Source organism: Phascolarctos cinereus, unplaced genomic scaffold (assembly GCF_003287225.1).
Source record: "Phascolarctos cinereus isolate Bilbo 61053 unplaced genomic scaffold, phaCin_HiC Scaffold_4;HRSCAF=312, whole genome shotgun sequence".
NCBI classification, from domain to species: domain Eukaryota; kingdom Metazoa; phylum Chordata; class Mammalia; order Diprotodontia; family Phascolarctidae; genus Phascolarctos; species Phascolarctos cinereus.
In genome coordinates, this window is record NW_027555847.1 from 661,762,866 (window position 1) to 661,790,643 (window position 27,778).

Sequence of the window (27,778 nt, forward strand, 5' to 3'; positions counted from 1 at the left end):
TTGTATCTTCCCAATAGATTGTAACATCTTACAAGGCAGGGACTTTTTCCTGTCACCTTCATAGACCCAGCACATAATACAGTGTGCTGCACAGAATACATGCCTGATGTTTGCTGAATATAATTGAATTGAAGCGACTAAGAAGGATGAGGTGGTGGCAGGACGGGAGGATGTAGCATGAGTTGTCAGGCCTGAGAGCGGAAGGACAGGGGGAGGGAGTCCAGAGGTACTGACCTTATATACTGAGTGGATTGAAGGGACATGAGATTTGTGGGAGATGGGGGGAGGGTGGATTGAGGGGAGTGAAAAAACAGTGAAAGGGCTGAGGATTCTTAGGGGCAGGGGGTACAGAGGGGTCTGTTGAGGCCTGAAAGAACCAAAGGAATAGAGCAATTGGGAGATAAGTCATCGGCACAGAAATGCCCATTGAACCTCTGGGAGCTAATTAGATTAACAAGAGCAGACACTGAGGAAAGAGAAGGAGGCTCAGGACAGAGACTGGAGGCAGCACCTATAGCTAGGGCCAAGAACAGTCCAGCAAAGAAGAATGGGAAGAAAGAGAATGAGGAAAGAACCGTGTTATGAAAGCCGAGAGAGGAGAAAATGATGAGGAAGAGCAGGTGGTCAACAATATCCCAGGCTAGAAGGAGGTCAAAAAGGATGCACGCTGAGGAAATTACATTTAGCAACAGATAGGGGGATAGGTTGGGATCAGAGCTCCAGAGCCAGAAGGGATTTCCAAAGCCATCTAGTCCAGGAGTGGGAGATCTTCGGCCTCGAGAGCACATGTGGCCCTCTAGGCCCTGAAGGGTGGCCCTTTGACTGAATCCAAACTTCATACAACAAAGTCCCTTTAAAAAAAAAAGGATTTGTTCTGTAAAACTTGGACCCAGTCAAAAGGCTGCACCCAAGGATCTAGAAGGCCACCCACCCACCCCTCATTCTAGTCCAACACCCTCAATTTACATACAAGGAAACTGAGATCTAGGAAAATGAAATAACTTGTCTAAAGTAAGAAGCATTAGACACGGGATTTAGACCTAGTTCCTCTGACTCCAAAGCCAGTGCTCTGTGGAGCTCTGGACCACATCATTCTCTCTTCTCTAAACTCCTGAAGTCCTAATGGAGTGAGGACTGAGGGCTGAAAGGGATGGAAAGGTAGCTAAGGGCATGTTATGTCACCTGGCTCTACTTCATTTTGCGGCTCTCTAGGATGAGGGGCTTTTCCTAGATGATCAATACCCTTGGGTGCCCTCCAGTCAAAAGAAAAAGTGCCCATGTCTAATGCTTTGTAAGCTTTCAATAATACATAAATGTGATTTTGTATAATGTTTATTATTAGCATACCTGAGACACCCACCATCTTGTAAATAGGTCCATTCAGAAAAGGTACGAGGGATTCTGAGGACCCATACTAGACAGAACTGTAGCTCACAAATCCTCATTGATGTGTTTACTTTTACTAGTCAGCTAGAGGGACACAATTAGCTGAGAGAAAAAAGGCATGCAATGTATGGCTACTATAAGAAAAATAGCAGAACATTTCGCCTGCAGACCTAGGACATTTGTTTTGTTTGGTTGCTTCACTCGTCTCTGACTCTTCGTGACCCCATTTTGGGGTTTTCTTGGCAAAGACACTAGAGTGGTTTGCCATTTCCTTCTCCTGATCATTTTACAGATGAGGAAACTGAGGCAAACAGGGTTAAGTGACTTGCCCAGGGTCACACAGCTACTAAGTATCTGAGGCCAGATTTGAACTCAGGAACATGAGTCTTCCTGATTTCCAGGCCCAGTGCTCTAGCCATTTCTCCACCTAGATGCCCAGCCCTGGGACACACTCTCCTACAAACATACATACCAATAAGAGTTTAAATTCTAATTGGAGACAACACAGGTAGAAGAGTGCTGGTGAGGGAGGGGTGCTTTGGTTGGCAAGTTACAGGTGTGTAACCATATGGTTAGTGGAAGCATAAGGGAGTAGATTGACATACCCTTTCCAGGTGAAATTATAGAGTTGATTTGATTATGGATCTATAATTGGAAAGTGGGAAGGCTGGGTCGAAGGGTACAAGCATATTTGGTTGTTATCCTTGGTTCTGGAAGAGGACCAAAATGACATCACTATGTTAGAGTCAAGTTACAGTGCATCCAACTGTGGCTGTCAGACCAATAGGAGCTTGGAATGCTCTACCACAGGTCGGGCACAAATAGTCCTTGTGAACATTTGGGGTGGATTCTCTAAATTTGTGCATCCTGCGTTTCCTTTGAGCTGCTTCAATTCTGCTTTGCTCTTAGAGGACAGCACCTTCTTTGATGAGGGCACGCCATGCTGAGTGGTCCTGTGCCAGGGTCTCCCATGTCACACAATCAATTCCAAAGTTCTTAAGAGAGACCTTGAGAGTGTCCTCACATCCTACTCTAGCATTAAATTCACCCAGAATTATAAACTTATCCTCCTTTGGGACATTGATGATAAGGGTCTCCAGGTCTTCATAAAAATCTTTGACCTCATCAGGGTTCATCATGGTGGGAGCATAGGCACTGATGATGGTGGTGTGACATTTTCCTGCAAGAGGCAATCACATTTTCATGAGCCTGTCATTCACTCCTTTCGGTAGGCATATAAGCTTGTTGACTAGATTAGTTTTGATTACAAAACCTACACCAGCTTCACAACGCTCCCCTTCACTGCAGCCACTCCAGAAAAACGTGTATCCAGCTCCAACTTCAGTAAGCTGACCTTCAATTGCCAGCCTTGTTTCACTCAGGGCTGCTATTTGGATGTGATATCTGCTGATTTCTCTTGCAACAAGACATGTTTGTCTTTCAGATCTAGTGGATTTTTGTGTTGTCTCTAAGTGTGTGCACATTCCATGTGCCAATGGTGAGTGAAATCATCTTTGCAGCTGTTTTTGTACATTTTTTTCTTTCATATTTGACCATACAGTGGGAGTCCCTGCCTGCTGTGGTAATCAGGCCAGGGTTGGGTAAGCAGACAATTTTTATGGCACCTTTTCTAGCCCCTTCCTCAGACCAGGAGGTATGAAGTGTGATCCTTAAAGGGCTGTTCAGAGACCTAGGGGCCACTGAATCCCAGTGCTGCTTTCAGTGAGAAACAACCCCATGGCCTGGGCCACCTTTGTGTAGGATTGTGGCTACAACTCCCAGTGTATCCATACCTGCTGCTTCATCACTTGCCACAGGACTTTGAGATAGGTAAAATGGTAAAATGGTATGAGTAATGTCTTGATTTGTGCGCAAATTGGATGTGAGGCAGAGTTGCACAAAGTCAGCCCCACTCTCTCCTCCAGAGTCATCACAGTCCAGTGGCAGGACAGAGTCAAGACTCTGTGGTGATGGCTCAAGATGCAGTGGATGACCTCGGCATCTTTGATGTCTAACCAAGTTCTAAGTGCTCCACAGCACCTGCTTCGGGTGCCTTCATGGCCTTTGGAACAAATTATTCTCATCTGCCCATTCCACCAGGGGAAGTCTTCACATGCTTGGGATAGGCACCCTCCTAACTCACCAACGGGTTTGAGACCTCTTGGTTACCTGGTTTAGGCTGTCTGTTGAAACGGTTTACCAGGGTGTGGCCCCTGTGCATGCTACAGCTTCTTGGAGCCACAGGTAAGAGTTGGATGGAACAGGTGGACACCAAACGCGGAAAGCAGCCCTGAAAAATGCTCAGCAGCTGTCACACCAGAGGTACTGGTCTTCCCTGAACACATCCTACAGCCCACAAGCATATGGTAGCATAGTAGCTGACAAGAAGTCTGAGCTCCAAGTTGTGTTGTAAAAACAAAGAAATAAAATTATGACAGTGTCCTGGTCCGAAGTCCTTCCATCATTTGAATCAAAGGTCTAATCAGTCTTCTTTAAATATAAGATTTCATTTTAGGGAGGACTCAGTTTCCTAAAGTAGAATCACTAGAGACTACATGGGGCTGGCCAATAAGCCCAGTCCTTATGAGTCTGGACAGAGTATAGCAGTGTGCTCAGCTGATGAAATTTCCCACTTGGAAGAGGCTGAGAAGCCTGTCTCTAAGGGAATCCTGACGATATGCAATGGAAATGCCTGGGAGGGACTCTGGAGCACGCTTAGACATTTTGTAACTGGTTCTGGCCTGCTAACTATGGGGTTAGGAGAAGTCTCTTTGCCTGCAATTTGCTTTCAACACCCCAACCCCTCAGGGGTAGTCCTATAATCCTGAGGGGAGATCCAATGTCCTGACTCTATGATTGGGAGCCTAGAGAGTGTTTGATACAGAGTTTTTCTTGTTTTTGAGGACCAAACTGAGAACGGACACATCTTCGTTTAATCCAATTAAGAAAGATCTTCTTTTGCCCACCTTTGAACGGAATGAAAGGGGAAATAATTGTCCTTCAGTTGTTTCAGTCCACTCTTTGGGACCTCATTTGGGATTTTCTTGGCAAAGATGCTGGAGTGGTTTGCCATTTCCTTCTCCAGCTCATTTTACAGATGAGGAAACTAAAGTGAACAGTTCACAGGGTGAAGTGACTTGTCCTGGGGTCACATGGCTGGTAAGTGTCTGAGGCCAGATTTGAACTCAGGAAGACAAGCCTTCCTGACTTCAGGCCCAGGGTATGAGTTGGTTTCAGGAAGATAGTTTCCCCAAAAGTGCCTCAGGCATTAACATTTCTATTGTTCTGTTTGGCAAATCACAAACCCTTAATGATGCATCTCAATTTTGATTTCGCCAGATAATTTTGCCAGATATTTTAGCTTCTGTTTCTCAATATAAGTTAGAAGATCCTTGAGGAAGAGTAGAAATTCTGATTAGTAGAGGGAATTCTGCTTATGTGAACATCTTTCCAAACAGAAATACTTACATGTTAATTGTGTCTGAGAGAGTTTGGCTTAAAATGCAGAGTATAGAATTTGTCTTCTATATAGAAACCACATGTGTATAACTTTAACATATAAACAAGTATACATAAGCAACAAAACATTTTGAAAAATAGAGAACTGGAGACATGCACTAATAATTGACATAAGTATAGTCATTTATCAACACATGCAGTCACAGGGAACCAGAAAGGAAATCCCCAGAAATGGTGCCCCTGAGGGCATGGTATTTGTCAGACTGCCCCAAGAGAAGATTTATCTTCTGCCTGACTGTGTGGGCCATCAGAGATCCATGATGAAATGGACATTGGGAATGGCTTATTAAATTGAAGGGAGACAGGGGCAGCTAGGTGGCACAGTCGATGGAGCTCTGGCTTTGGAGTTAGGAGAACCCGAGTTCAAATTCAACCTCAGACACTTGACATTTACTATCGGTGTGACCCTAGGCAAGCCACTTAACCCCTGATTGCCTCACCAGAAAGCAAAAAAATAAAAATTGCCAGGAGACTTACTGTTTGTTAATATCCATGTCCACTATTGTTCTCTTTTGGCTTTTAATTTTTTTAAATTAACTTAATTTTAAAAAATTAATTGATTTACTTTTAATTTTCAACGCTTTCTACCACTTTGTAGAAAACGTGGTTGGGAATGTTGCTTCTGCATATCACTCATCAGGGTGATGAGTGTATTGACAGCTGTTGGCTATTGCATAACACAAATGTGGGGAATGGGAGAGTAATTGGGGCGGAGACTTATGTGGGGAAATCCGGCTCTCCTGATAGACTGTAAACCCTGCATTGCCCAGCCAATGGGGCAACAGGGGAGGGAACTATGATTTGAGACTAGAGATAAAAAGCTCTGCTCTGGCTTCTGTAAGGACACCTGGCGTTGCTAGGATGTTGATAAAAAGTTGTTTGGGGTTTTTTTTCTTCCCCTCTCTCCCCTCTCCCCATCTGTGCAATGTAATATAGGCTCTACATATACATTCATATTAAACATATTTTCATATTAGTCATGTAAAGAAGAATTAGAACCAATGGGAGGAACCACAAGAGGGAAGAAACCAAAAAAAAAAAGGAGAGAGACAGAGAGAGAGAGCAAATAGCATGCTTCAATCTGTATTCAGACTCCATAGTTTTTTTTCTCTGCATGTGGATAGCATTTTCCATGGTGAGTTTTTTGGAGTTGTCTTAGATCATTGCATTGCTGAGAAGAGCTAAGCCTATCAAAGTTGGTCATCTCACACTGTGGCTGTTACTGTGTACAATGTTCTCCTGGTTCTGCTCACTTCACTAAGCATCAGTTCATATAAGTCTTTCCAGGTTTTTCTGAAGTCTGCTAGCTCATCATTTGTTATAGCACAATAGTATTCCATTACATTCATATACCACAACCTGCTCAGCCTTTCCCCAACTGATTGGCATCCTCTCAATTTCCAATTCTTGGCCACCACAAAAAGAGCTGCTATGAACACTGTTGTACATGTGGGTCCTGTTCCCATTTTTACCATCTCTTGGGATACAGCCCTAGACGTGGTATTGCCAGGTCAGAGGGTATGCACAGTTTTATAGCCCTTTGGGCATAGTTCCAAACTGCTCCCCTTGGCTTTCATTTTCTGTATCTGTATACTAAGTTCTCTCAGTTATCCTGATGTTGTAGGATTTCCCCCTCTGGATTAGTCCCTGATTTTAAACATTCTTGCTATGGCTTGTACTATGCTTGGCTAATGGTTCTGAGCTCACTGTAATCAGAACCATCCTGTATCACACGCCCCCCTCCCCATGTAAATTGCCAGAAGTCTCTTGTTAGCTTTCTGTCTGTTAACATTTACCCTGTGAAATGTTTCTTTCTCTTAGACTTTGGAGACCCTTCCTGGGTAGTATCCACGGTAATGTTTTACCAAATGCACCCTCTGAATACCCAGGGGTCATCTTTGACTAACAGGGGTGAATGCTAAGGGCCCCCTGAACTTATCTTTTTGAGCTGCCATATTTTCCAGGCACACTGGACCCAGAGCATGCAGGAGGCCCTGAATGTGTCAAGGACGAAAACCCCCTGCCCCCAGCTGACATAATTTGTTGTTTGTACCCCAAAATGGACTCCCCGTGTGTCCTTGGGAGTCAAGACAGGTACCAGTCGGTCTGGACCAGACTGAGAAACTGTTTTGAGCAGCTGAGACCCTCATAGATAAGCAGACCACCCTAACTTCATGGTCTGGCACAGGGGTGGGGAACCTGTGGTCTGGTGGCCACATGTGGCCCTCTAGGTCCTCAAGTGTGGCCCTTTGACTGGATCCAAATTTTACAGAACAAATCCCCTTAATAAAAGGACTTTCTCTGTAAAACTTGGACTCAGTCAAAAAGCTGCACCAAAAGACCTAGAAGGCCATATGTGGCCTCCAGGCCGCAGGTCCCCCACCCCTGGTTTAGCAGTTCCCAAGGGAAAAGAATGCTGCCTTTGCCATTAACTTTCTCCTCCCCTTTGAGAAGAAATTAGTCCTTTTCCCATCCCTATGATTTCCCTTTTGCCCTATAACTTAAATAACAAGGCTTTCCCCTGTGCCTCTGGCTTCCTTGGTACAAGGAGTTCCCATATGCATGTGCCTTTCTCTTGTAATAAATCCACTTGCAATACATCTCATGGATTTATGATATTGTTTTTCTTAACAAGAGAAAGGCCAGGGGCAAGTTGGTTGCACAGTGGATAGAGCTCCGGCCTTGGAGTCAGGAGGACCTGAGTTCAAATCTGGCCTCAGACACTTGATACTTACTAGCTGTGTGACCCTGGGCAAATCACTTAACCCTGATTGCCTCACACAACACCCCCCCAAAAAAAAAAGAGAGAGAGAGAGAAGAGAGAGAGAGAGAGAGAGAGAGAGAGAGAGAGAGAGAGAGAGAGAGAGAGAGAAAGGCTAGAAGTCTTTCCAATAACATAGGGGGCAGAGTATGCCGGTAAATGTTTAACAACCGGCTCCCTAGAGGGAAAAACCTGTACCCATGACACAGTTTTCAATTTAATCCACATCATTCACAGTTTCTCCATCACTTTCTCAAGCCTAGGCAATCAACAAAACAGTCACCCAAGGCCTGATTGGTGGCATTGGCCAAATTTCTGAGGTATAAATGCTCACACAGTTCCATGTGCTGAGTCTAGCACATCCTTGGTGGGTAAGCAAGTATGGACATTATCACCATTACCATCTAACATAGAGCTAGGAAGTCTAGCTATAGCAATAAGAAAGAAAAAGAAATCAATGGAATAAAAATAGGTGGAGAGGAAACAAAACCATCACTTTTTGCAGATAATATAATTTGTCTAGAGAACCCTAAAAAGTCAGCTAAACAACTGAAATAACTTCAGCAAAGTTGTAGCATATAAAATAAATCCCCATAAATCATCAATCAGCATTTCTGTATATTACCAATGAAATCCAGTGGAAGAGGTAGAAAGAAAAATTCCATTCAAAATAATTATAAGAAGGTATCAAATTTTAGGGAGCCCATCTACTAACACATACCCAAGAACTATTTGAATACAACTACAAAACATTCTTTATGGAAATAAATACAGACCTAAATAATGGGAGGAATATTATTTTTTCATGGGTAATCCATGCCAATATAACTAAAATGACCATACTAGGGGCAGCTAGGTGGTGAAGTGGATACTGCACAGGCCTTGAAGTCAAGAGGACCTGAGTTCAAATTTGACTTCAGACCAAACACTTGACACTTACTACCTGTGTGACCCTGGGCAAGTCACTTAACCCCGATTGCCTTAAAAAACAGAAAACAAAAACAAAACAAAAAATGACGATACTACTTAAATTAATTTATTTAGTGCTGTACCAGTTAAACTACCAAAGCATTACCTGATAAAGCTAGAAAAAATAATAGCAAAATTCACCCGGAAGAATGAAAAATCAAGAATTCCAAGTTAAATAATGAATTATAGTGAGGAGACATCCTTTGAACCAGAGACGCCATTAGTGGGCTTGTGGCCCAAGGAAACCATTGATAAGAAAAAAGTTCCCACATACATGAAAATATTTATAGCAGTGCTTTTTGTGATAGCTAAGAATTGGAAACAAAGTAGATGCCCATCAATTGGGGGATGGCTAAACAAACGGTGGCACATGAATGTAATTAGATACAACTGAGCTGTAAGAAATGAAGTATGTGATGAATACAGAGAAGCATGGAAAGATCTACATAAACTGATACAGAGTGAAGTAAGCGAAGCCAAGAAAACAATACACATAGTGAAGACAACGCAGGTGGAAAGAACAACGACGTACCAAATGCTGTAAGGTAAGGCCTAGTGGTCTTGAGACTACCATGATAGTCCCCTCTTAAGAGAAGCTAGTTCATAGACTATACATATGGAAACCATCACTATAAGATTAGGCCGTGGGAAAAATATCAACAGTAATATTTTAAGGTTAATACAGCTGTGTGTCCAAAAATAATCACTTGCAAGTACCAGTTTATTTTCCCCACTTAGGTACCTCAAAATGTCCTTACCCTGAACCTGGACATAAAAAGAGGCCAGCTCCAGGTGGCTAGCAAGATTAAGGATGAAGGATCCCACTCTTAGAAGGGTACTTCGGAGTATATCTCCCCTCCCTGGGAGTTTGGTGCTCCCATAGGACCAAGCCTTTCCACCTAACTGCACCCACAGTGCCACACTTGTAAGAGTTTTATTCTATGTTAATATGTATATATCTATCTTGTATATTAGATCTCCTTCTCCCCTTCTCCCTCCTCTCCCACTCTTCCCTATTATTTGTCAATAAAACTTGAGTATCAAACTGGCCCCCATTGTTATGACATATTCCTGGCAACCAAACCCATTAAAGGACCTGTTTTCCCTGATGTCTATAGCTGGCCCATGGACCTGAAACACAGACTTTCCCTTCTGACAGTTACACCTTCGGGGGGGGGGGTTGTGTTCTAGCAACTCTGGTCCTAGACAGCAAAGATCAAAAGAAACCTCTGTCTTCCCAAGAGGGACTCCCTAATGCCAGAAGGTTGTCACAAGACATCAAAAAATCCAAAGTAAATGTAACAAAATTGTAAAGATCAAGTAGGACTCAAATGAAGAGATATGAGAAGACACCCCCAACCCCTTGATGAAGGTTGGGGGTCCACAGGTGTTCCACATTGCACATGATTTCAGACTTTTCCAATGTATTGATTAGTTGTGGTGATTTTTTTTCCTCTCTAAAAGAATATTGTCTGCCATAGGGGATGGCTCTCAGGGAAGGGAAAGATGAAGGATACATGGGATACTATGGTGATGCAAGAAACAGAAAAATATCAATAAAAATTTATTTTATTTTTCTTTTTGCTTAGGCAAGCAGGGTTAAGTGACTTGCCTAGGGTCACACAGCTGGTAAGCATCAAATGTCTGAAGCCACATTTGAACTCAGGTCCTCTTGACTCCAGAGCCGCTGCTCTATCCACTGATCAAAAACTTATTTAAAAAAAGAGAGAGAGAGAGAAACATAGCAGAGAAGAAGACAGTCTAGCAGCACCTTTTCTAAAACTATATACTTCAAGCAATAATCATCAATATAATTTAGTACTGGTTAAAAACTTGAGAGATTATTCAGTCAAACTAACTAAGTATACAACATACAAAAGGAATCAAAGACTTGCATAGTATTTGATAAACCCAAAACAAATGAGTTTCAAAGGTTTTCTGTTATTTATGCTTTCCAACTAGGCAGCATAAATCTGTAGTGCTTTTCTTCTAATACATCAAATGTAGGCTTCACATTTCTTAATAACAAATCTACTGTCATCTGGGAACAGTAAAAACAATTTATTCATAGCCTTGGGGTTCTCTCTTGACCCAAATGTCTGAAGTCACCATATAATGCAGTTGTGTCCATAGATCAATATGCCTTGGATAGCACCAACTACTTCTTGGTACCAGATATGGGATAAGGATGCAACTTCTGACATTGTCTCAATAGTAAGGGACTATCTTTTGGATGGCACTTGAGGCCATTAGATTCAAATCTTAGTTTCTTGGTGTCTATCACTTCTTGCAAACCTTCATCAGCCACTTGTTTCAGGCACTAGTCATCTAGGGAGAAAAAGGAACAAGTTAAATTTTCAAGGAGGGATGGATGACAATTCACCGACCTATCATTTGACCACTACCAACATGCCAGAGAAGTGTTCAGCTGACCAAGGTTGTTAACACACATTGCTGCCAAAGTTTTGGGTAGAGATCCCAGCATTCCTATTTCACAGTAGCCAACTCCCTGGGCATCCCAAATAGTCTTCACCCCTTTCCTGGACATCGCCACAACCTCAGTGTCTTCTGACTTCTGCAAGACAACGTCTATATTCAAGTCCTTGCCCAGGGGCACAGCACAGGCCAAATTCTTGTCAAATAGTGCTGCTAGCTATCTCTGGCAGGCAGTGTCTGACTTGGTACTGGTCAAACTATAAGTCGGAGAGGCACAGGAGAGAAAGAAAGCCAGAAGGAATCACAGACAAGAAGCAGCTTTGAAAATCCCCTGCTAAACTTATCATGATAATATGATAGATGCATAACATGATATATGATAAATGATGATGTGATCATATGCTATATATATTTATAAGAAAGCTGTATTATACATAATAGACACAATTCCATATGCAATCCTCTTTTGGTTTTATTATTTAAATGAAAATGTCCATCCTATTTGGTGTTTGTTAAGAATTTAAGAAAATTCTGAGACATGGAATACTACTGTGCAGTGAGACATGATGAGCCGGTTGATTTTAGAAAAACATGGAAAGATCTGCATGAAATAATGAAGAGTGAAATGAACAGAACCAAGAGAACATTGTATACAGTAACAGCAGTATTGTTTGAAGAATAACTGAATGAATATAGTATATGAGTAGCATGAATACTCAAATCAACTATACAGGATCCATGAAAGAAGATGCTATTTACCTCCACAGAAAGAACTGATAAATAGAAGTATGCATACATAGTATAGTTTTGTACCTATGCAAACATATACACATATGGTGGCCTTCTCTAGTTTAGGGTAGGGAGGATGGAGGCAGACAGTTTGGAACTTGAAATGTAACAAAAAAAAAATTAGGGGCAGCTAGGTGGCGAAGTGGATAGACCTCTGGCCTTGGAGTCAGGAGGAACTGAGTTCAAATCTAACCTCAGACACTTGACACTTACTAGCTGTCTGGTCCTGGGCAAGTCACTTAACCCCGACTGCCTCACCAAAAAAAAAAAAAAAATTAATTAAATATAAAACAAATTATAAAGTAAAATATAGGGTCAGAGGGTTGCTGTCTAACCATACTTGAAATTTAGCTCCACACACATGGACTCTATCTGTGGCAGCCTCCTTCAAAGCCAAGAACTCAGTTTATGCATGGGACAGAGTCTCACTGTCAAGTCCTCTCCCTCTCTTGAGAAAGGATTGTACTAAAGCCATCCAGGATAGCATCTGTATGCAGGACAGAGGGTTTGCACAAATCTGCGTAGTCCAACACTGGAGCCCATGTAAGGCCACTGACTGAGTCTTTAAAACCCTTTTCATCTTTACCAGTCTAACAGTCTCCAAATAGATTCATACCTTCAGTGATTTGGCAACAGCAGCATAATTCCTTACACATTTGCTACAACATCCAAATCCTAGAAAAATTCTTAAGCCTAGAAGGCAAGGCTAGGACTTGGGAGGCAGCAGCTTCCTTCCTCCTCCAGAGAAGTCTTCAAGCAAAGGCTAGAAAACTTTTTCGTCAACTGTGTTTCAGAGGGAATCCCTTTTTAGTTACTCCAGTGCTCTATGGGGGAGTCAGGGGAGTATGAGGGGATGGGAAGATACTGAGAGAATGGTGAACTGTGTTTGGTTTGAAATTAGATATTGTTATTTGGTAGTTTCAGTTGCGTCTGACTCTTTGGGACCCCATTTTGGGGTTTTCCTGGCAAAGATGCTGCAGTGGTTTGCCATTTCCTTCTCCAGTTCATTTTACAGATGAGGAAACTGAGGCAAACAGGTTAAGTAACTTACACAGCTAGTATGTGTCTAAGGCCAGATTTGAACTCAGGAAGATAAGTCTTCCTGACTCCAGGCCTAGCACTCTATCCACTGCCCCTTGAAATTAGATGACCTAGGTTCAAATACTCTTTCTCCTAGTTATTAGCTAGACCTGGGTTCAAGTCCTGTTTCTGACTAATTAATAAGCATCTAGATGGCACAGTGAGTGGAGTTCAGGACCAAGAAATCAGTTCCATTCAATAAGCGCGTATTAAGTACCTTCTATGTGCCAAGGACTGTCATAAATGGTTTAATCTTGCCTCAAATACTTACTAGCTTTGTGACCCCGGAAAAGTCACTTTACTTCTATTTCCTCATCTGTAATATAGGAATAATAACAGCACCAGTCGTCGGGATAGTAAGAGATAACATTTGTAGTGTGCTTTGCAGACTTTAAAGCGCTCCTAAATTCTGTCTATTATCAGCTGTGTGACCTTGGAGACCCTTGTGACACTTAATCTCTCTGCAAAATGAGGGACTGGGAGATGCTCCCTGAGGCGCTTACTTACTAGTCCTATAATTTAGGACTGGGGACGAAGAGGGACTACGCGAGGGCCGAAGCCAGATCAGGCCCACAGGGCTGGGCGTGCCTGGACCTCAACCTCGGTCCCCAAACCGAAGGAAGGAACAAACATTCCGACATGCTGTGCATCATGGGAAATGTAGTCTTATCACCTCTCAAGCCTTTCTCGGGTGCTGTCATTTGAGATGCTGCATTCTGGGAATTGTAGTCCTGGCTCTTTCTGTCAGTGGGAGTGATCGGGGATTTCTTCCGTACCCTACCGAACCGAACACATTGCAATTGGCTCATCCGCTTATCTGTCAGGCACACCCGATGGAGTCTCGCCTCCTATTGGGCAGAACTAAGGGGTCGGATGAGCGCGTTCAGCTCTTCGATTTGCTTTGGTTGCTGTCCGTCAGGTGCCAAGTTGTCGAGATCCTGGATGCGAATTGGCTCTTTCATCACCCCTAGTAGGCAGGGTTTGCCCTCGCGCGCTGCGATTGGCTGCGTGGGGGGCGGACCCTAGAGTGCCGGGGGCGTTGTCGGAGGCGGTGGCGGCTCCAGCGATGGCCGAGGACCGGAGGAGGGGGCTCGGCGGTGGGACCCGAGCAGAGTGGGTGCTGCCGCCGCTGCCGCTACCGCTGCTGTTGGGGCTGCTGCTTCTGGACGGCTGCTCGGGGAGGATCCACCAGCTGGTGCTGACGGTGAGGTCGCGGGCGATGCAGGGAGCTGTGGGGGGGAAGCTTTTCCTGGGGCCTCCCCCGACTCTAGTGGACTCGTCCAACCCCCCTCCTTTTCTCCCAATGGAGCGGCCCAGCTCCCCCACCCCCTCGCCATCCCCCCCACCTCCTGTCCTAATGGACTCGTCTGGCCAGAACCCCCCGAGGTCGACCCCTTTCCCGCCCAGATGGGACCGTCCGCCTTCCTCCTCCTCCTCCTCCTCCCTGCTCCTCGTTTCCCCCGCCAATTTCCTGGTTTTCCCCGGGTGGGGTTGTTTCCTCTTTCTGGCTCCTCCTCCCTCGTGCGTGTACCGTCCTCACCTCCCCCCACCCCTAGCACCCAAAACGCGAATTACTCTGCCTCCCGAAGACCTCAAAACGCGTGGTGGCGATGGATACGACAACCCTTAGTGAAGGAGTCTGTGATCTAGGGCTTTCTAGTCGTGGCACTTTGAGCCAACCTCTTTCCCTTTCTGGGGTTTTCCTCATCTGTAAAATGGGCACAGTGACATGCCGGGCTGAGATGAAGAAGAAAGGAGCTTTGTGACCTTTCCTTGGAGGGGTGGGGGAGGTGTCGGGGCTCGAGATTTCATCCTCCTTCTAAGCAACCCCGGGAGGAAATTACCTCCATAGATGCAGATGCCCCCCCCAGTCCTTCGGTAGTGCTTGTAAGAGGTAGGAAGGTCTTTGTATCTCCACTTCGGGCCATCCACTACACTAAAAGCCCTAGAAACGTGTGCTGCTGATACTATCTCCTAGCGCTCAGCTGGAGGCAGCAGGGTGGGGTGGGATGGGTATGAGATCCTTGGGTTGGTCCACCAGGGGCTCTTAACCTGGAGTCCCTGAACTTGTTTTCCTAAATATTTTTATAATTATTTCGATAAATTGGTTTCTTTTGTAAACCTTTGTACTTTATTTTATGCATTTAAAATCATGATCTTGAGAAGGGGTCCTGAAAGCCAAAGGGGGTCCATGACTCAGGGTTTAAGAACTCCTGAGCTAGTCCAATCTCCTACCTAATGCATGGAAATCTTGGATGGATATCTCTACATGACTCTCAGGATGGGAAAGCCCGGAGCATTTGCATTATTTGTGTTAGTTTGGAGTTGAGGGAGGGAGAGAACTGGGGGGAAGGGTGGTTTGAGGAAAGGGAATCTGGTGTCTTCTGTGGTCATCCTCGACCCAGTAAACAGCCCCTCACTGGGCCCCCTGGAAGGAAGTTAGAACCAATATACAAGGTGTCTCCCTTGAACCCAGGAAGGCAAGACGAGGGTAGGCTATTCCTGTGGGGTTGATTGAAGGGAGCTTTGGCCCGTGGTTGGGCCCCAGGTGTCCAGTGGTCCTGCCCAGTCTGCCCTCCCTTCTTTCCTCTCTGCCCCTGTGAAGAGTACCCATTCAATTCTGGTTCCAGGTGTTGGTCTAGGGCAGGGGTGGGGAACACCTCTAGGGTCCTCAGGTGCAGCCTTTTGACTGAATTCAAACTTCACAGAAGAAATCCCCTTAATAAATGAATTTGATCTGAGATTGGGTCCATCAGAGGAGAGGAAGGTTTGTATCAGCGGACATATAATGAGCCTTTGGGGTGCTCTTGGCTCTGGCCACCTTCCCCCCTGGGTGCTGGACAGTTGGGCTCTCTCTTAGGGGGAGAAACGGGCCGACATCCAGCTGAACAGCTTTGGCTTCTTCACCAATGGCTCCTTGGAAGTGGAACTCAGCCTCCTTCGGCTCAGTCTGGAGAGCCAGGAAGAGCAGTCACAGTTGGTGAGAACAGAGATGTTTTGGGAGGGGGGGAACAGCCTGGAGCCCACAGAGGCTCCAGGGCCCCAGAGCTGAGGATGGAAGGTACCCTGCTTACATCGAAGGAAGGGCCAAATGAAGCTGGATTTGAAGGAAAGAGGAAGGAGGGACCTAAATCTGGGAGGTTCTTGGAGGGAGGAAAGGGAGAAAGAGGGAAGGGGTCCCCAAATGATGCTCTTTTCTTTTTACTCTAGGTGGGTTTCAGTCTATCCCGAGCTCGAACTGGCAGCATCCGATCCTATTCGGTGAGTCTCTGCCTGATGGCGGCCCAGGCCAGGGGAGCGTCCGAGTTCTATATATTTAATGTAGAGCCTGCCAGTGTTTCTTTCCTGCCATCTAAATGAGTTGATTATTATCACTGGGGGAAGGGGCCCTTTGCCAGTATTTCTCCTTTCCAGGTATTTGTCTTTGCCTCTGCTGCTCACTGTCTCTGTCACATCTGCCTCCTCCCCAGAGCCCTCCCTCACTAGTGATAGGGAAGCAGGAGGGGGAGGGGTGTGTGTGTGTGTTGTGTGTGTGTGTGTGTGTGTGTGTGTGTGTGTGTGTACCTGCTCCTGTAAGGGACATGAGAGGGGTTGGAGGAGGCACCCCTAGCAGGGCCCAGGCACAGTCCTGGCCTTCCTGCCCATCCTGCTTCTCTCCTCCCTCTCCAGGCCCCAGAACCCCATACCTGTGCCCTCAAACACAATGGGAGCAACCTCATGGCCACTTTCCTCATTGACTTCAAGGGAAAACAGTGAGTTTTATCATATTTGGGACTAGACGTTCAGAGAACGTCTTGGCGGGTGGCCAAGAAGGACCTTGGAAATTATCCAGGCCAGCCCCCATTTAACAAATACGGAAAGTGAATCCCAGAAAGGAGGAAGTGTCTGATCAAGATAATCCTGTGCCAAGGGGACAGCTAGAACCCAGGGTTCTTAATTCCCCTCTCTTGATTGTAGGGTCCAGGTATGTCGGTTTGGGGAGCAAAAGAAACTGCACATTTCTCCAGGGCTTCTCCAGGAACGTGTATCCCTGCCCAGTCCAGACAATGGTGAGTTCCAGTGGAAGCCCTGTCTATCTGTCTGTCCCCATTACCCCACCCTCCACCCCACCCCGACCCTTTGCCATCATTGGTCAACAGGCCTGTACTTGCTTTGCAGGGACCAGTGTAACCAAGCAGGATGCGGCATCTCCACCAGTGACTTCGGGCAGCCAGGTAAGGGGGATTCTGGGAGCGGCAGGCAGCCAGCACTCCCCAGTCTCCTGCGCCACAGCAGGGGAGCAGCCAGAGCTGGTTGGAGGAGGTGAGAGTCACACACACAGTGGGGGAGGGCTGTCTCTCACAATTTAGAGTTTGCAAGCTTCTTTCCTCCACACAGCCATGTGAGAGCACCATAGCATGAGGTTTAGCACCCCCATTTTACAGAGGGGGAAACCAAGACTCAGAGAGGGGAAGCCTTTGCCTCCAAACCCAGAGCTTTCTCACCACAAGACAGGTGGGGCAAGGGGACTTCAGAGAGGGGTGGGATGGGACTGGGAAGGCCTCCTGGAGGAAAGCATTTAAGCTGGGCCTTGTTCAGCCAATCAACAAGCATTTATTAAGCATCTACTGTGTGCCAGGTGCCATGTCCAAGGAGATGGGGATCCAGGTACAAAGAGTGAAGTAATTCCTTCTATTACAGACAGGATGGGGGAGGGGAGGGAACGGGGCAGCATTAAGAATCCTGGAGATAAGACAGGAAGGGCTGCTTCAAACAAGAAATATTCTAGATTGAGGCCTCGACTGCTTGACACTGGGCTCCTTTTTCCGCAGGACCCGAGCCATAAGTGGCCGGGGCTGGTCCTGAACTTGGGTTATAACAATGATTCCTACAACTTCAGTGTGAGTACCCTCCTGGTCCCCTGGCCTTGCCCAGCACAGCAGCCTTGAGGCTTGCCTAGACCAGCCCTGGGCCTCTGGGAAGGAGGAAGGAGGCCCAGGGGCTCCTGGGGCCCTCAGAGGCAGGAGGCCTGAGAGTCACTCTCTCCCCCTCAGTTCCACGTGGTGATTGGCTCCCCAGCTGAGGAAGGACTTTACAACCTCAACTTTCACAACTGCTACAATGCTATCCCTGGCCACGAGAGGCCCTTTGACATCACGGTGAGGCTCCTTCCCCTGGGAAGGAGCAGGGTCAGAAGTGCAGCCCCCAAGCCTGGCCTGGCCTGTTCCTTATCCTGATTTCTTCACCCAGATCAGGATCCGAGAGAAGAACCCTGAGGGCTTTCTGTCTGCTACTGAGATTCCCCTCTTCAAGCTCTACCTGGTCATGTCGACCTGTTTCCTGGGGGCTGGAGCCTTATGGGTTTCTGTTCTCTGCAAGCACAAGTAATGATCCTGCTTACCTGGGAGCCCTCACCCCCCTTCCACAGCTCTGAAAGCCCCTAGGCCCTGGTGCTCCCCAAGACCCGAGTTCTCTCCCTCCCAGATCCCAGGGGGTTCTCCCGGTCTCCCCTTCCTCTGAGCATGCCTTCTTCCTCCCCTAGATACAACGTCTTCAAGATCCACTGGCTGATGGCTTCTCTGGCCTTTACCAAGAGTGCATCCCTCCTCTTTCACAGTGTGAGCTTCCAGCTGGGTCAAGGCGGGGAAGGGGCAAAGGGGATAAATAGGCCATGGGAGGGGAGGCTCCAGGCTCTCCCAGAGACCCTTGGAAGGCTGAGCTCATGGCCCTTATGTGGTGACAGCTAGCATTGCTCATTCTGGGAGCCTCAGATAGGAGACCCTGACCCTCCACAGAACTGTCACCCCATAGCCACAGGCACCTGGCCTCCTCCCCATCCTCCACCCAATCTGCCCATGCCTGGGCCTCTTTCTCTAGATCAACTACTACTTCATCAACAGCCAGGGCCGTCCCATTGAGGGTCTTGCCGTCACTGACTACATCACCCACCTGTGAGTGAGGGCTCAAGCCTTTCCCTGGTCCCAGGGTGGAGGGAGGTGGCTATCTACTCCCTCCCCCCAGTCCAGATTGTTCAGCCTTGGAATCCGGGGAGGGGAGGGGAGGGAAGGAAGGAGGAAGGGGAAAGAAAGGAAGGGGAGGAGAAAGGAAAGGGGAAGTGATGGGAGGGAAGAGAAAGGAGTGGGAAGGAAGGAAAGGGGAAGGGAAGAAAAAGGAAGGGGAGGGATGCGGAGGCTATTTCTCATTCTCTGTGCCAGAGCACAGGAGCTCTCACATTCCACTTATTCTGTCTTCCAACTGTCAACCTCTCCTCTCTCCATCCCAGGCTGAAGGGCGCCCTCCTCTTCATCACCATTGCTCTCATTGGCTCTGGCTGGGCCTTTGTCAAGTACGTCCTGTCTGACAAGGAGAAGAAGCTTTTCGGGGTTGTCATCCCCCTGCAGGTACCTATCCCATCCTGACCCTGGATCTCCTTGATGGAGCCCTGCCCCCAGAGTGGATGGATCCTCTCCTCCTCAGGTGGAGGAACACTTGGGCTTGAAGCCCAATGAGGGTTCAGATCCTGTCTCTGCTCCTTCATAGCTCTGGGACCTCCAGCAAGCCCTTTCTACAGTTTTCTCTTTTGCAGAACAAGGGGGTGTCTCAGGTGCCTTTCAGCTTTGCCCTCAGATCCACCCTGGGGGCAGAGGGGGGAGATGCCAGAGTGTGAGGGGGGGTCAAGGGGTTACCCCTACCCAACTCTGCCCAGGTCCTGGCCAATGTGGCCTACATCATTATTGAGTCCACTGAGGAGGGGACCAGCGATTATGCTCTGTGGAAGGAGATTCTGTTCCTGGTTGACCTCATCTGCTGCGGGGCCATCCTCTTCCCTGTCGTATGGTGAGGACCTGGCCTTCAGGCCCCTTCCTCCCCTGCTAGCCTCCCAGGCCCTGTTCCCTCATAGCAGGCCTCTGGAACTGGAGCCTCTTCCATTGGTCATGATGTTGAGGCTCTCCCACTGGCTCTGGAGCAGGCACCTCCTTCTTGGGGCCACCTCTATTCAGTTTTCTCATCTGTTAAATGAGGGGCTCGGTTAGATGATGTCTGATTTCCCCCCCCCCAGCTCTGGGTCTCTGATGCCAGGGAGAGGTAGGGGGTGCTTCCGAGAGAGAGTGCTGGTGAGTGCCCCAGGCTGTGGTTAGTGTGGCAGATGGGAGAGAGTGCCAGGATGGAGGCAGGTCTGCTGTTTACTCCTGTGACCTTGGGCTTTGGTTTCCCATGCATCATGCAGCAGGGTTTGACTAGCTAAATCTCTAAGAGGCTTTGATCCTGGGATTCTAGGTGAGTGGCTGGAAGCCACCACCAGGTCCAGGGAACGCCCTGTCCCCACCCACAGGCAACACTGACCATGTGCCTTCTCCCTTCCCTACCTACCCAAATGGCAGGTCCATCCGCCATCTCCAAGAAGCATCAGGCACTGATGGGAAGGGTGAGTGACCATTCTGTGTTCCAGAGTCATCCCCCCCACCCAAACCCACCACCCCCCATCTGCCCGTGGTCCCTGACATCCTTCATCTCTCCCCTCTCTCAGTGGCAGTGAACTTGGCAAAGCTCAAGTTGTTCCGGCATTACTATGTCATGGTAAGGGCAATAAGGGCTGGGGCCTGGCTGGGGTGGGGGAGTTGGACTGAACCTCCTGGGCTGTATCCTTTCTGTTCTCTAGGGCCCCCATCCCTGAAGCTGTCCCAATAGCTCTTTCAGTCATCCCCCTGGGAATTGATCCTGCCTCTCCAGTGCTATTTCCAAACCTGAGCCTGTCAGTCTCCCACCCCTGGGAGCTGCCCGTTTACCTGTCCATCCATGCCCTGGGAGCTGTCCGTTTTCACCTGTCCATCCATGCCCTGGGAGCTGCCCTTGTCTAGCCCTTCTCTGTCCTTCTCTCTGGGGTAACTGCCTCCAGACGGTGTGCTACATCTACTTCAGTCGAATCGTGGCTGTCCTGCTCCGAGTCAGTGTACCCTTTCAGTGGCAGTGGCTGTATGAGGTGAGTGGGGCCAGAAGCCAGATGCTGCCTGGAGCATCCTGGGCCTGGTAGGCTGATCATTGACTCCTCTCTCTTTCCATCCCAGCTGCTGGTGGAGGTCTCTACCCTGGTGTTCTTCATCCTCACCGGCTACAAGTTCCGCCCAGCTTCCAACAATCCCTACCTGCAGCTGCCCCAGGAAGATGACGAGGAAGATGTACAGATGGACCAAGTGTGAGCAGCGTAGAAGGGGGTTGGGGGGACACTGACCCAGAGACTGCTAGGAGTTGTCGGCTGCATTGAGGGGCCTGTTTCTCAGCTCCTGAACCCCTCTCTCTACGTGCTTTTCCTCTGATAGGATGACAGAATCTGGGCTTCGGGAAGGCTTGTCCAAGGTCAACAAAACAGCCACGAGCAGAGAGGTGCTCTGAGACCCTGCCTGCCCTGTCGTTAGGGGGCTTCAGTAGCACATGCCGTCTGCTGCCCACATTCCGTGGCCTGTACACTTCTCCCCGTTCTCCCTCCCAGGACAAGGCCCCCAGCAGGGAGAAGGGAGAACTTGGTTTGGGGGAAATGGGGGAACTCCCCCCTTGGTTTGAAGGGCAATACCTCACTACCAGTGCCCCTGGTGAGTGGAAGGGGGCAGCCTTGGAGAGTTCCCCCACCCCCGACACACACACACACACACACACACACACACACACACACTCCTGCTGTATAATAATCAGTCTTTTTTGCTAAGTGGTTTGTGTAAGTTTGCCTTCCTTGCCCTGCCCCACTCCTCCCCATAGGACTTAGGCCAGAGCTCTATAAGGCAAAGCTGAAATAACATGAATTTCAGACATGCATATTTATTAGAAGGGGGAAGGTATTCACCTCTCTCAGGGCCTCTCTAGGCAAAGAAGACCTCTCTCAAGGAGGCCTACATCCACCTAGGCTTGTGCTTGGGCTGGCTGTGGGCAAGCCCCTGCCTCCATGCTGGTAACATCCCAATGTCAAGGGTCATTTGGGCCAGGCCTGAAGGCAAGTTCCCGGCCCTTTGGGAGGTACTTGGGGGTGGGTGGGGAACAGACAAGGAGACTAAGAAAATGTGCCATCATCTGCAGTAGGAATTGGGGGTAGGACCAGCCAACCTGCCCTGCACACTTAAAATCCCCAAGGCCCTAGGGCACCTAGCAGCCTAGGAAGAAGAGAAAAAGGTGGGCGGGTCTTAAGACCTTAAGACCTCTTTCTACCCTACACACACCATAGTAAATGCCAGCCTTGGTCCCTGGGGCTGTTGGAAGGTGAGTGGGACTGGGGAGGAGGGTCAAGGAGGGGCTGGGGGCCGGGGCAGAGGGCCCAGGTCACGCCGCTTCCTCCACTGTAGCATCTTCAGGAGGCTGAGGCTGGCCCGGAAGAGCCGGTCATGCTGGAAGACTAGCTGATGGAAAGCACTGAGAGGCAGCTGGCCTGATGGATCTGCATGCTTTAGAGTGGTCAGTGGTGTGTACACACTGTGGGTCTGGCAGCGGAATGGAGGTTTGGATGCCTCGATCACCTGCACTGCATGCTGGGAGAGAGCAGAGCATCACTTGGGGCTGATTCTCCAGAAGTGCTGATACCCAGTCACCCCAAAGGGACAAATTCCAGGATCTAGAGAGAAGTGAAGGGGACACCTGGGTTTTTAACAGGAGCTGGCCAGGCTCTGGGGGTACGGGGGAAGGTTACCTCTGCCACTTCCTCGGGGGTCTGGCCCAGGGCAGAGAAGACATCTTTTGAGTAGGCCATGTAGAAGCCCTGGAAGATGTCCCGAGTTTCATCGTCCACCTTGGAGAAGTCCATGGAGGCTACCTCTTCATACAGTTTCTTCTCAAACTCTGTCACCACAGGACCTGGTTCCAGGAGGCTGATGCTGGGAGTTGAGGGAACACAGGCTCCAGCTGCCTCTTGGCTGAGAGCTAGGGGGCCTGGGACTCCACATCCCCTCACCCAACTCCTAGCTCTACCCCCTAGAGAATAGATCCATGAATGGGGGAGAGGGATGTGTGTGCGACCCCAGGATGGGATAAGAGGCACATGAGTCCCCATAGCTTCGTGACCCAAGTGTAGACCACTTTAGAGAGTTTACAAAGCACTTTCCCATACATTATGTCATTTGGTCCTCCTCGCACAACTGTATGGGGTGCAGGGCATGTGTGTTCTTCAAATGAGCCAGATGAAGCTCAGAGGTCTCACAACTAAATAGAAAAACCAGGCATTGAACCCAGGTCCTGACTCCAGATCCAGGGTGGGCAGTGTTAATGGGATGAACCCCAGGTTTGGGTTGGACTTGTCCAAGGTGGCATAGTGTGACCTATAAAGGTGATGTGGTAACTTCACCATGGGTATCATTTCACTCAGCCTCAGTTTCCCCATCTGTAAATATGACACTAATACACACACTCCATGCCTCATTGGGTTGGTGCAAAGAAAGCCCTTGGCAAGCCTGAGAAGGTGAAGTCAAGCCATTTGTAAGCCCAGGTCTTTTGCTAATCCCTGAGTTGACCTTTGCTCCCCACCCTCCTCCCACACACTCTGGACCCCATCACTCACTTCACCCCAAACTTGAGCGCCTGCAGGGCAAGGCTTTCACAGAACCCCTCCACGGCAAACTTGGAAGCACAGTACACATCATTGAAAAGGAGTCCTGGGGGTCAGAAGGAAATGTGAGCTAGGGGGTCAAGTCTGACCCACTTGAGGCCTCTACCCCTCCCTTCTCTGACTTCCCAGTGCCTGGGGCTCACCCTGCTGGCCCAGGATGCTGCTCATGACCATAATGTGCCCCTGGCGGCGCTGCTTCATGCTGGGAAACACTTCCTGGACCAGTCGCACCAGCCCCAGAAAGTTGATGTCTAGTACCCGCTGTATGGTCGCCATGCTGTGACACTCCAAGGGGCCAATCAGACCCACCCCTGCATTGCTCACTGTCAAAGGGTGAAGGGGAAGGGAGAAGAGAAGAAAGGGCTCAGGGCTGGAAGGGATGACAGAGGTCTTGTCCAAAGCTGTACCTGAGCAGGAATGCCCCTCATGGATGCCATCCCAAACAAGTGGTCATCCAGCAGACGGGGTGCCCACTCCCACCCAACTAGCATATTCTTCTTGTCAGCTACACATGTTAGGAAGTATTTTCCTCATGTTCAGCTGAAATTTGCCTCTCTACAACTCACCCTGTCCCCTACCCCTATCCCAACACACATCCATCGTCTGGAGCCAGACAGAACAAGAACCCTCTTCCCCAGCTCTTGAAATACTTGAAGACAGTTATTATAATTTGATTCCTTTATAGTAAGAAGCATCAAAACATCCAGAGGGGGGTGGTCAAGATAGGAAAGAGCCCCTAAAGCAAGGGTTCCTCACTTGATTTGTGTCATAGACCTTCGTGCAGCCAGTGAAGTGTAAGGATCCCTTCTTAGAATAATGTTTCTAAGTGCAGAAAATAAAAGGAAATCCATTTTATTGAAATAGAAGTTTGGGGTTTCGGTTTTTTAAGTTCATAGACTCTAGGTTAAAAACCCCTGTTCTAGCTCACATCATTCCAGGAACACTTAAAGGAATGAGGAATGTTATCCTAGAGATGACAAGACTTTGGAGAGACTCGGCAGCTGTGTTCAAATATTTGGAGGCCTGAAACAGGGAGAGGGCCTCGCTTTATTCTGCTTGGCCCCAGAGGACAGAACTATTAGCAGTGGGTGGAAGTTAGTACAAGGCAGTTCTATGTTTGTTTTCTGGAACTATTTTCTAATGATTCCAGCATTCCCAAGCAGAATGGGCTGCTTTGGGAGTTAGGGGGTTGTCCCTAACTGAAGATCTTCAAGAAAAGACTGGAGGACTAGGTTTGCTACATGGCAGAAGGGGTTTTAGGTCGGGTAAGGGTTAGAGGTTAGAGAATATGGTTTCTGAGGTCCTTTCTTGACGTTGGGAATCTATAAGCAAGGGGCAGCTAGGTGGCGCAGTGGATAGAGCTCTGGCCTTGGAGTCAGGAGGACCTGAGTTCAAATCCGACCTCAGACATAACACTCACTAGCTGTGTAACTCTGGGCAAGTCACTTAACCCCAATTGCCTCACCAAAAAAAAAAAAAAAGAATCTATAAGCAAGTTATATCTCTCTTGCATGCTAACTGTACTCCCCCAGACACCCTTCCCCCCCCAACCCTGCCTCCCCCACGGCAAAGCTGCAGGCAGGGCTCCTGAATACTAACTGCTGCTCCCCCCACTGCCCCCAAAAGACACACAAGCTTAGGCTTCAAAGCTGGGCCTCCTTGGCCTTGGGCCCTCAAGACTAACTCCTCGACCCCCCATTCTAGGAGACCCTAGGGGCAAGAGCTGGACTGGACTCACCCAGAATGTCCACCCTTTGGTCCGGTATGGCAGCCATACACTGACGAACTGAGTCTTCACAGGTGACATCCAAGGGCCGGATCTGAAGTGTCTTCTCCAGCGTCTCCCCAGCTTTCTCCTCCAGAGGCCCCTTCTTTGCCATGTCCCGCATGGTGGCAATCACTTTGGGATAGGAAAGGAAGAGAAGTTTCTCACCAAGGCCCAGACCAGCAGCTGCCCCCAAGTCTCATATCACAAGCCACTAAAATTCCACATGTTAAAATCCAAACCTTGTCTGCCCCTCCTCCCACATACACTCCAATTCTCCCACAGCTAAGCTCTTCACTTAACACAAAATGTCAGAGTGGGAAGGGAGCTTGAGAGGTCATGGAGGTCAGATGGGGAAAGTACAGTATTTTACAGATGGGGAAAACAATGCTATCACAGTGCTATTCTCCCCTCAGGCCTGAGGTCCCCCAAAAGTCCTGAGCACCTTTTTGCTTCTGACTGGGGTAGTAGATGTGACCAGGTTGTCCAAGAAGGCCAGGGCTGGGTGTGTGGGTGTGTGGGTGTGTGTGTGTGTGTGTGTGTGTATGTGTGTGTAATCCTAAGCCCTCCTCTGTAGCCCTCACAGCCCATGTGCCCTATCCTAGATGCAGGTGTGAAAAAAGTGGGGAGGAGAGATGGAGAGGCCATAAGAAGAGAGTCTGGGATATTCCTAGCTCACCTTTGAACCTCTTCAGTTCATCCTTGGCCAGGCGAACAGCCAGGGCCAGGCCAATGCCAGAAGAGCAACCAGTGATCAGCACATTCTTGTAGGCCATTGCTGTCTTGGGTAAGCTGGGCAGTGCCAAGCAGCTGAATCCTAGAACTCAGAGCATCCCAGCTGGAAGTATCCTTGAAACACAAAACATCAGAGCTCGGGGGGATCTCAGAACATGGAGGACCTCAGATGGACAAGACATGTGAACACAATGTCAGAACTGGAAAAGAGATTAGAGGTCACCATCATAATATGAGTGTGGGTTCTAAGGTTGACAAAGTATCACACACACATTGATGCAGATACATATTCAGGATCATAGATACAGTGTAAAACTGCACTAAGAATTTTGGGTCACCCTGTAGCTTGGCCTTTACAAGGCCATCTAGTGCAACCCACTCCTTTTACATCTACAGAAACTGAGGCACAGAGACATTAATGGATTTGCAAAAGACCAAGCACTTCATTTGACAAATGGGGAAGTTGAGATCCAGAGAGGTGAAGGCACCAGCGCAAATTCAGTTGCAGAGATGGAACTATTTTCCCTATCCCTCCCCGCGCCCCCAACAGCTTTGCCCTCCTTGTAGGAGGGCCTCATCACCTCTACCAGGTTTTAACTTCCTACCACCCAACCCCCACCTTAAGTCCAGAGACTCTCCCTCTGACTCCACCTCTCTCGGCTGGGTCCCAGGATGCTGGGGGGTTGGGAGGGGCAGAGAAGGGAAGAATATCAAACAGGTGCGGGTCGAGGAGGGGGGTAAGAGGACCGTGCCTGGTATCTCACATTAATGGCAAAGGAGGGTGATGTCCCCAGGATTAGACGGGATTGGACTGAGAGGTGATCACTGGGAGTTCCTCAGGCTTGGGGCTTGGACGGAGGTTACGTTCCCCCCCCAGCACTGTATATTCTGGCAGGAGGGGACGGTTCTGAACCATTCCTATACCCTCCCCCTCCTCGCATCGCCCCTCCACTTGGCCTTTCGCTTGGCCAGGGACTCGGCCAGCTCCCACAAGGCTATTCCGGGCAGGCTTAGGTCCTGGATTTAGGGGCTTAATAGGACTTGGTTGGGGATGGGGGTTGGGAAGTGCGTGGGGGGATGGATTAGGGAGGGAGAGACCCTTCCAAGACCCCAGCCCTGGAGCTAAGGAGCGAAGACACCAAGATCTGGGGGATTCGGGGCGGTCCCTGACGCGGGGGGGAGGGGCTGGGGGCTGTTCCCGCCCCCCCTCCCCAAATACAGAGATATTTAAAGGGCCAGGCAACCAGCCCGGCGACTCTTAGCACTGGCTCACCCCGGCGCCTCCCCCGTCCGTCCGTCCCACTGCCCCGCGATGGCGATGGCCGCAGCCCTGGCCCGGGTACCTGCTGCACCTCGGCTGCTGCCCAGGCTCGGGCTCCGGCTCCCTTGGTTCCAGCCCCGCCCCCTCCCGGCCCGAGGCAGGCCGGGGCTTGTAGTCCAGAGCCGGCACCGCCTCCAGGACGCCCTCGGGACCTGAGATGTGACATAGAATTCTAGAATGTCAAGGCTGGAACCCTGGGCTTAAAGGAATGGAATGACAGTTCAGAACTGGAAGAGATGTCTTCTTTTCCCTCTTTCCCTCTGTTCCCCTGCTAAGGTTGATCAGCTCTTTGGTGATTGCCACCATAAGAAGCTAATAAAATCAGAGCAAGAGTGGCGGTGGTACTCTATCACCTCACCAAGATTGAGAGATTTTGTTCTTTTTGTTTGTTTTTTAACCTCTATTATAGGAGATCTCAGCCCTCTGTTATAAACAACTATCCAGAAGAGTTAGGCC

General features: G+C 48.6%; 2 protein-coding genes across 7 annotated transcripts; one reads left to right on the forward strand and one right to left on the reverse strand.

Moving 5' to 3' along the window:
- The first annotated feature begins 13,960 nt into the window (after positions 1–13,960).
- Positions 13,961–21,620, forward strand: GPR108 (G protein-coupled receptor 108). 2 transcript variants are annotated; one of them, XM_020971351.2, is made up of 18 exons: positions 13,962–14,144; positions 15,801–15,920; positions 16,151–16,201; positions 16,610–16,692; positions 16,898–16,989; positions 17,099–17,154; positions 17,752–17,820; positions 17,974–18,078; positions 18,170–18,303; positions 18,462–18,537; positions 18,797–18,870; positions 19,203–19,320; positions 19,626–19,756; positions 20,302–20,345; positions 20,448–20,497; positions 20,817–20,900; positions 20,986–21,113; positions 21,238–21,620. In XM_020971351.2, the coding sequence occupies exons 1-18, from the start codon at positions 14,007–14,009 to the stop codon at positions 21,308–21,310; spliced, it is 1,626 nt and encodes a 541-aa protein (XP_020827010.1). In that variant the 5' UTR covers positions 13,962–14,006; the 3' UTR covers positions 21,311–21,620. The 2 variants fall into 2 exon arrangements, with proteins under 2 accessions (XP_020827011.1, XP_020827010.1); XM_020971352.2 differs by lacking the exons at positions 20,817–20,900; positions 20,986–21,113; positions 21,238–21,620 and adding an exon at positions 20,580–20,805 and having other exon boundaries at positions 13,961–14,144.
- Positions 21,621–21,714: 94 nt separating this feature from the next.
- LOC110197440 (retinol dehydrogenase 8-like) lies at positions 21,715–27,487 on the reverse strand. 5 transcript variants are annotated; one of them, XM_020971360.2, is made up of 7 exons: positions 27,345–27,487; positions 25,946–26,115; positions 25,240–25,401; positions 23,645–23,824; positions 23,454–23,547; positions 22,590–22,773; positions 21,715–22,431 (listed from the first exon to the last, which is right to left on the reverse strand). In XM_020971360.2, exons 2-7 carry the CDS (start codon positions 26,040–26,042, stop codon positions 22,189–22,191), a joined length of 960 nt encoding a protein of 319 aa, XP_020827019.1. In that variant the 5' UTR covers positions 26,043–26,115; positions 27,345–27,487; the 3' UTR covers positions 21,715–22,188. The 5 variants fall into 5 exon arrangements, with proteins under 5 accessions (XP_020827019.1, XP_020827013.1, XP_020827018.1 ...); XM_020971354.2 differs by having other exon boundaries at positions 25,946–26,201; XM_020971359.2 differs by having other exon boundaries at positions 27,275–27,487.
- Between the last annotated feature and the right edge of the window lie 291 nt (positions 27,488–27,778).

What these genes read in the sequence shown, in the direction of transcription:
- GPR108 (XM_020971351.2), top strand. Translation starts at nt 14,007, where the DNA reads ATGGCCGAGGACCGGAGGAGGGGGCTCGGCGGTGGGACCCGAGCAGAG. An exon ending in AGGAAGAGCAGTCACAGTTG is followed by an intron (nt 15,921 to 16,150) that starts GTGAGAACAGAG and finishes TTTTTACTCTAG; the next exon opens with GTGGGTTTCAGTCTATCCCG. An exon ending in AGAGGCCCTTTGACATCACG is followed by an intron (nt 18,079 to 18,169) that starts GTGAGGCTCCTT and finishes TTCTTCACCCAG; the next exon opens with ATCAGGATCCGAGAGAAGAA.
- LOC110197440 (XM_020971360.2), bottom strand. Translation starts at nt 26,042, where the DNA reads ATGGCCTACAAGAATGTGCTGATCACTGGTTGCTCTTCTGGCATTGGC. An exon ending in TGAACTGAAGAGGTTCAAAG is followed by an intron (nt 25,402 to 25,945) that starts GTGAGCTAGGAA and finishes CCTATCCCAAAG; the next exon opens with TGATTGCCACCATGCGGGAC. An exon ending in CCCCCGAGGAAGTGGCAGAG is followed by an intron (nt 22,432 to 22,589) that starts GTAACCTTCCCC and finishes GCTCTCTCCCAG; the next exon opens with CATGCAGTGCAGGTGATCGA.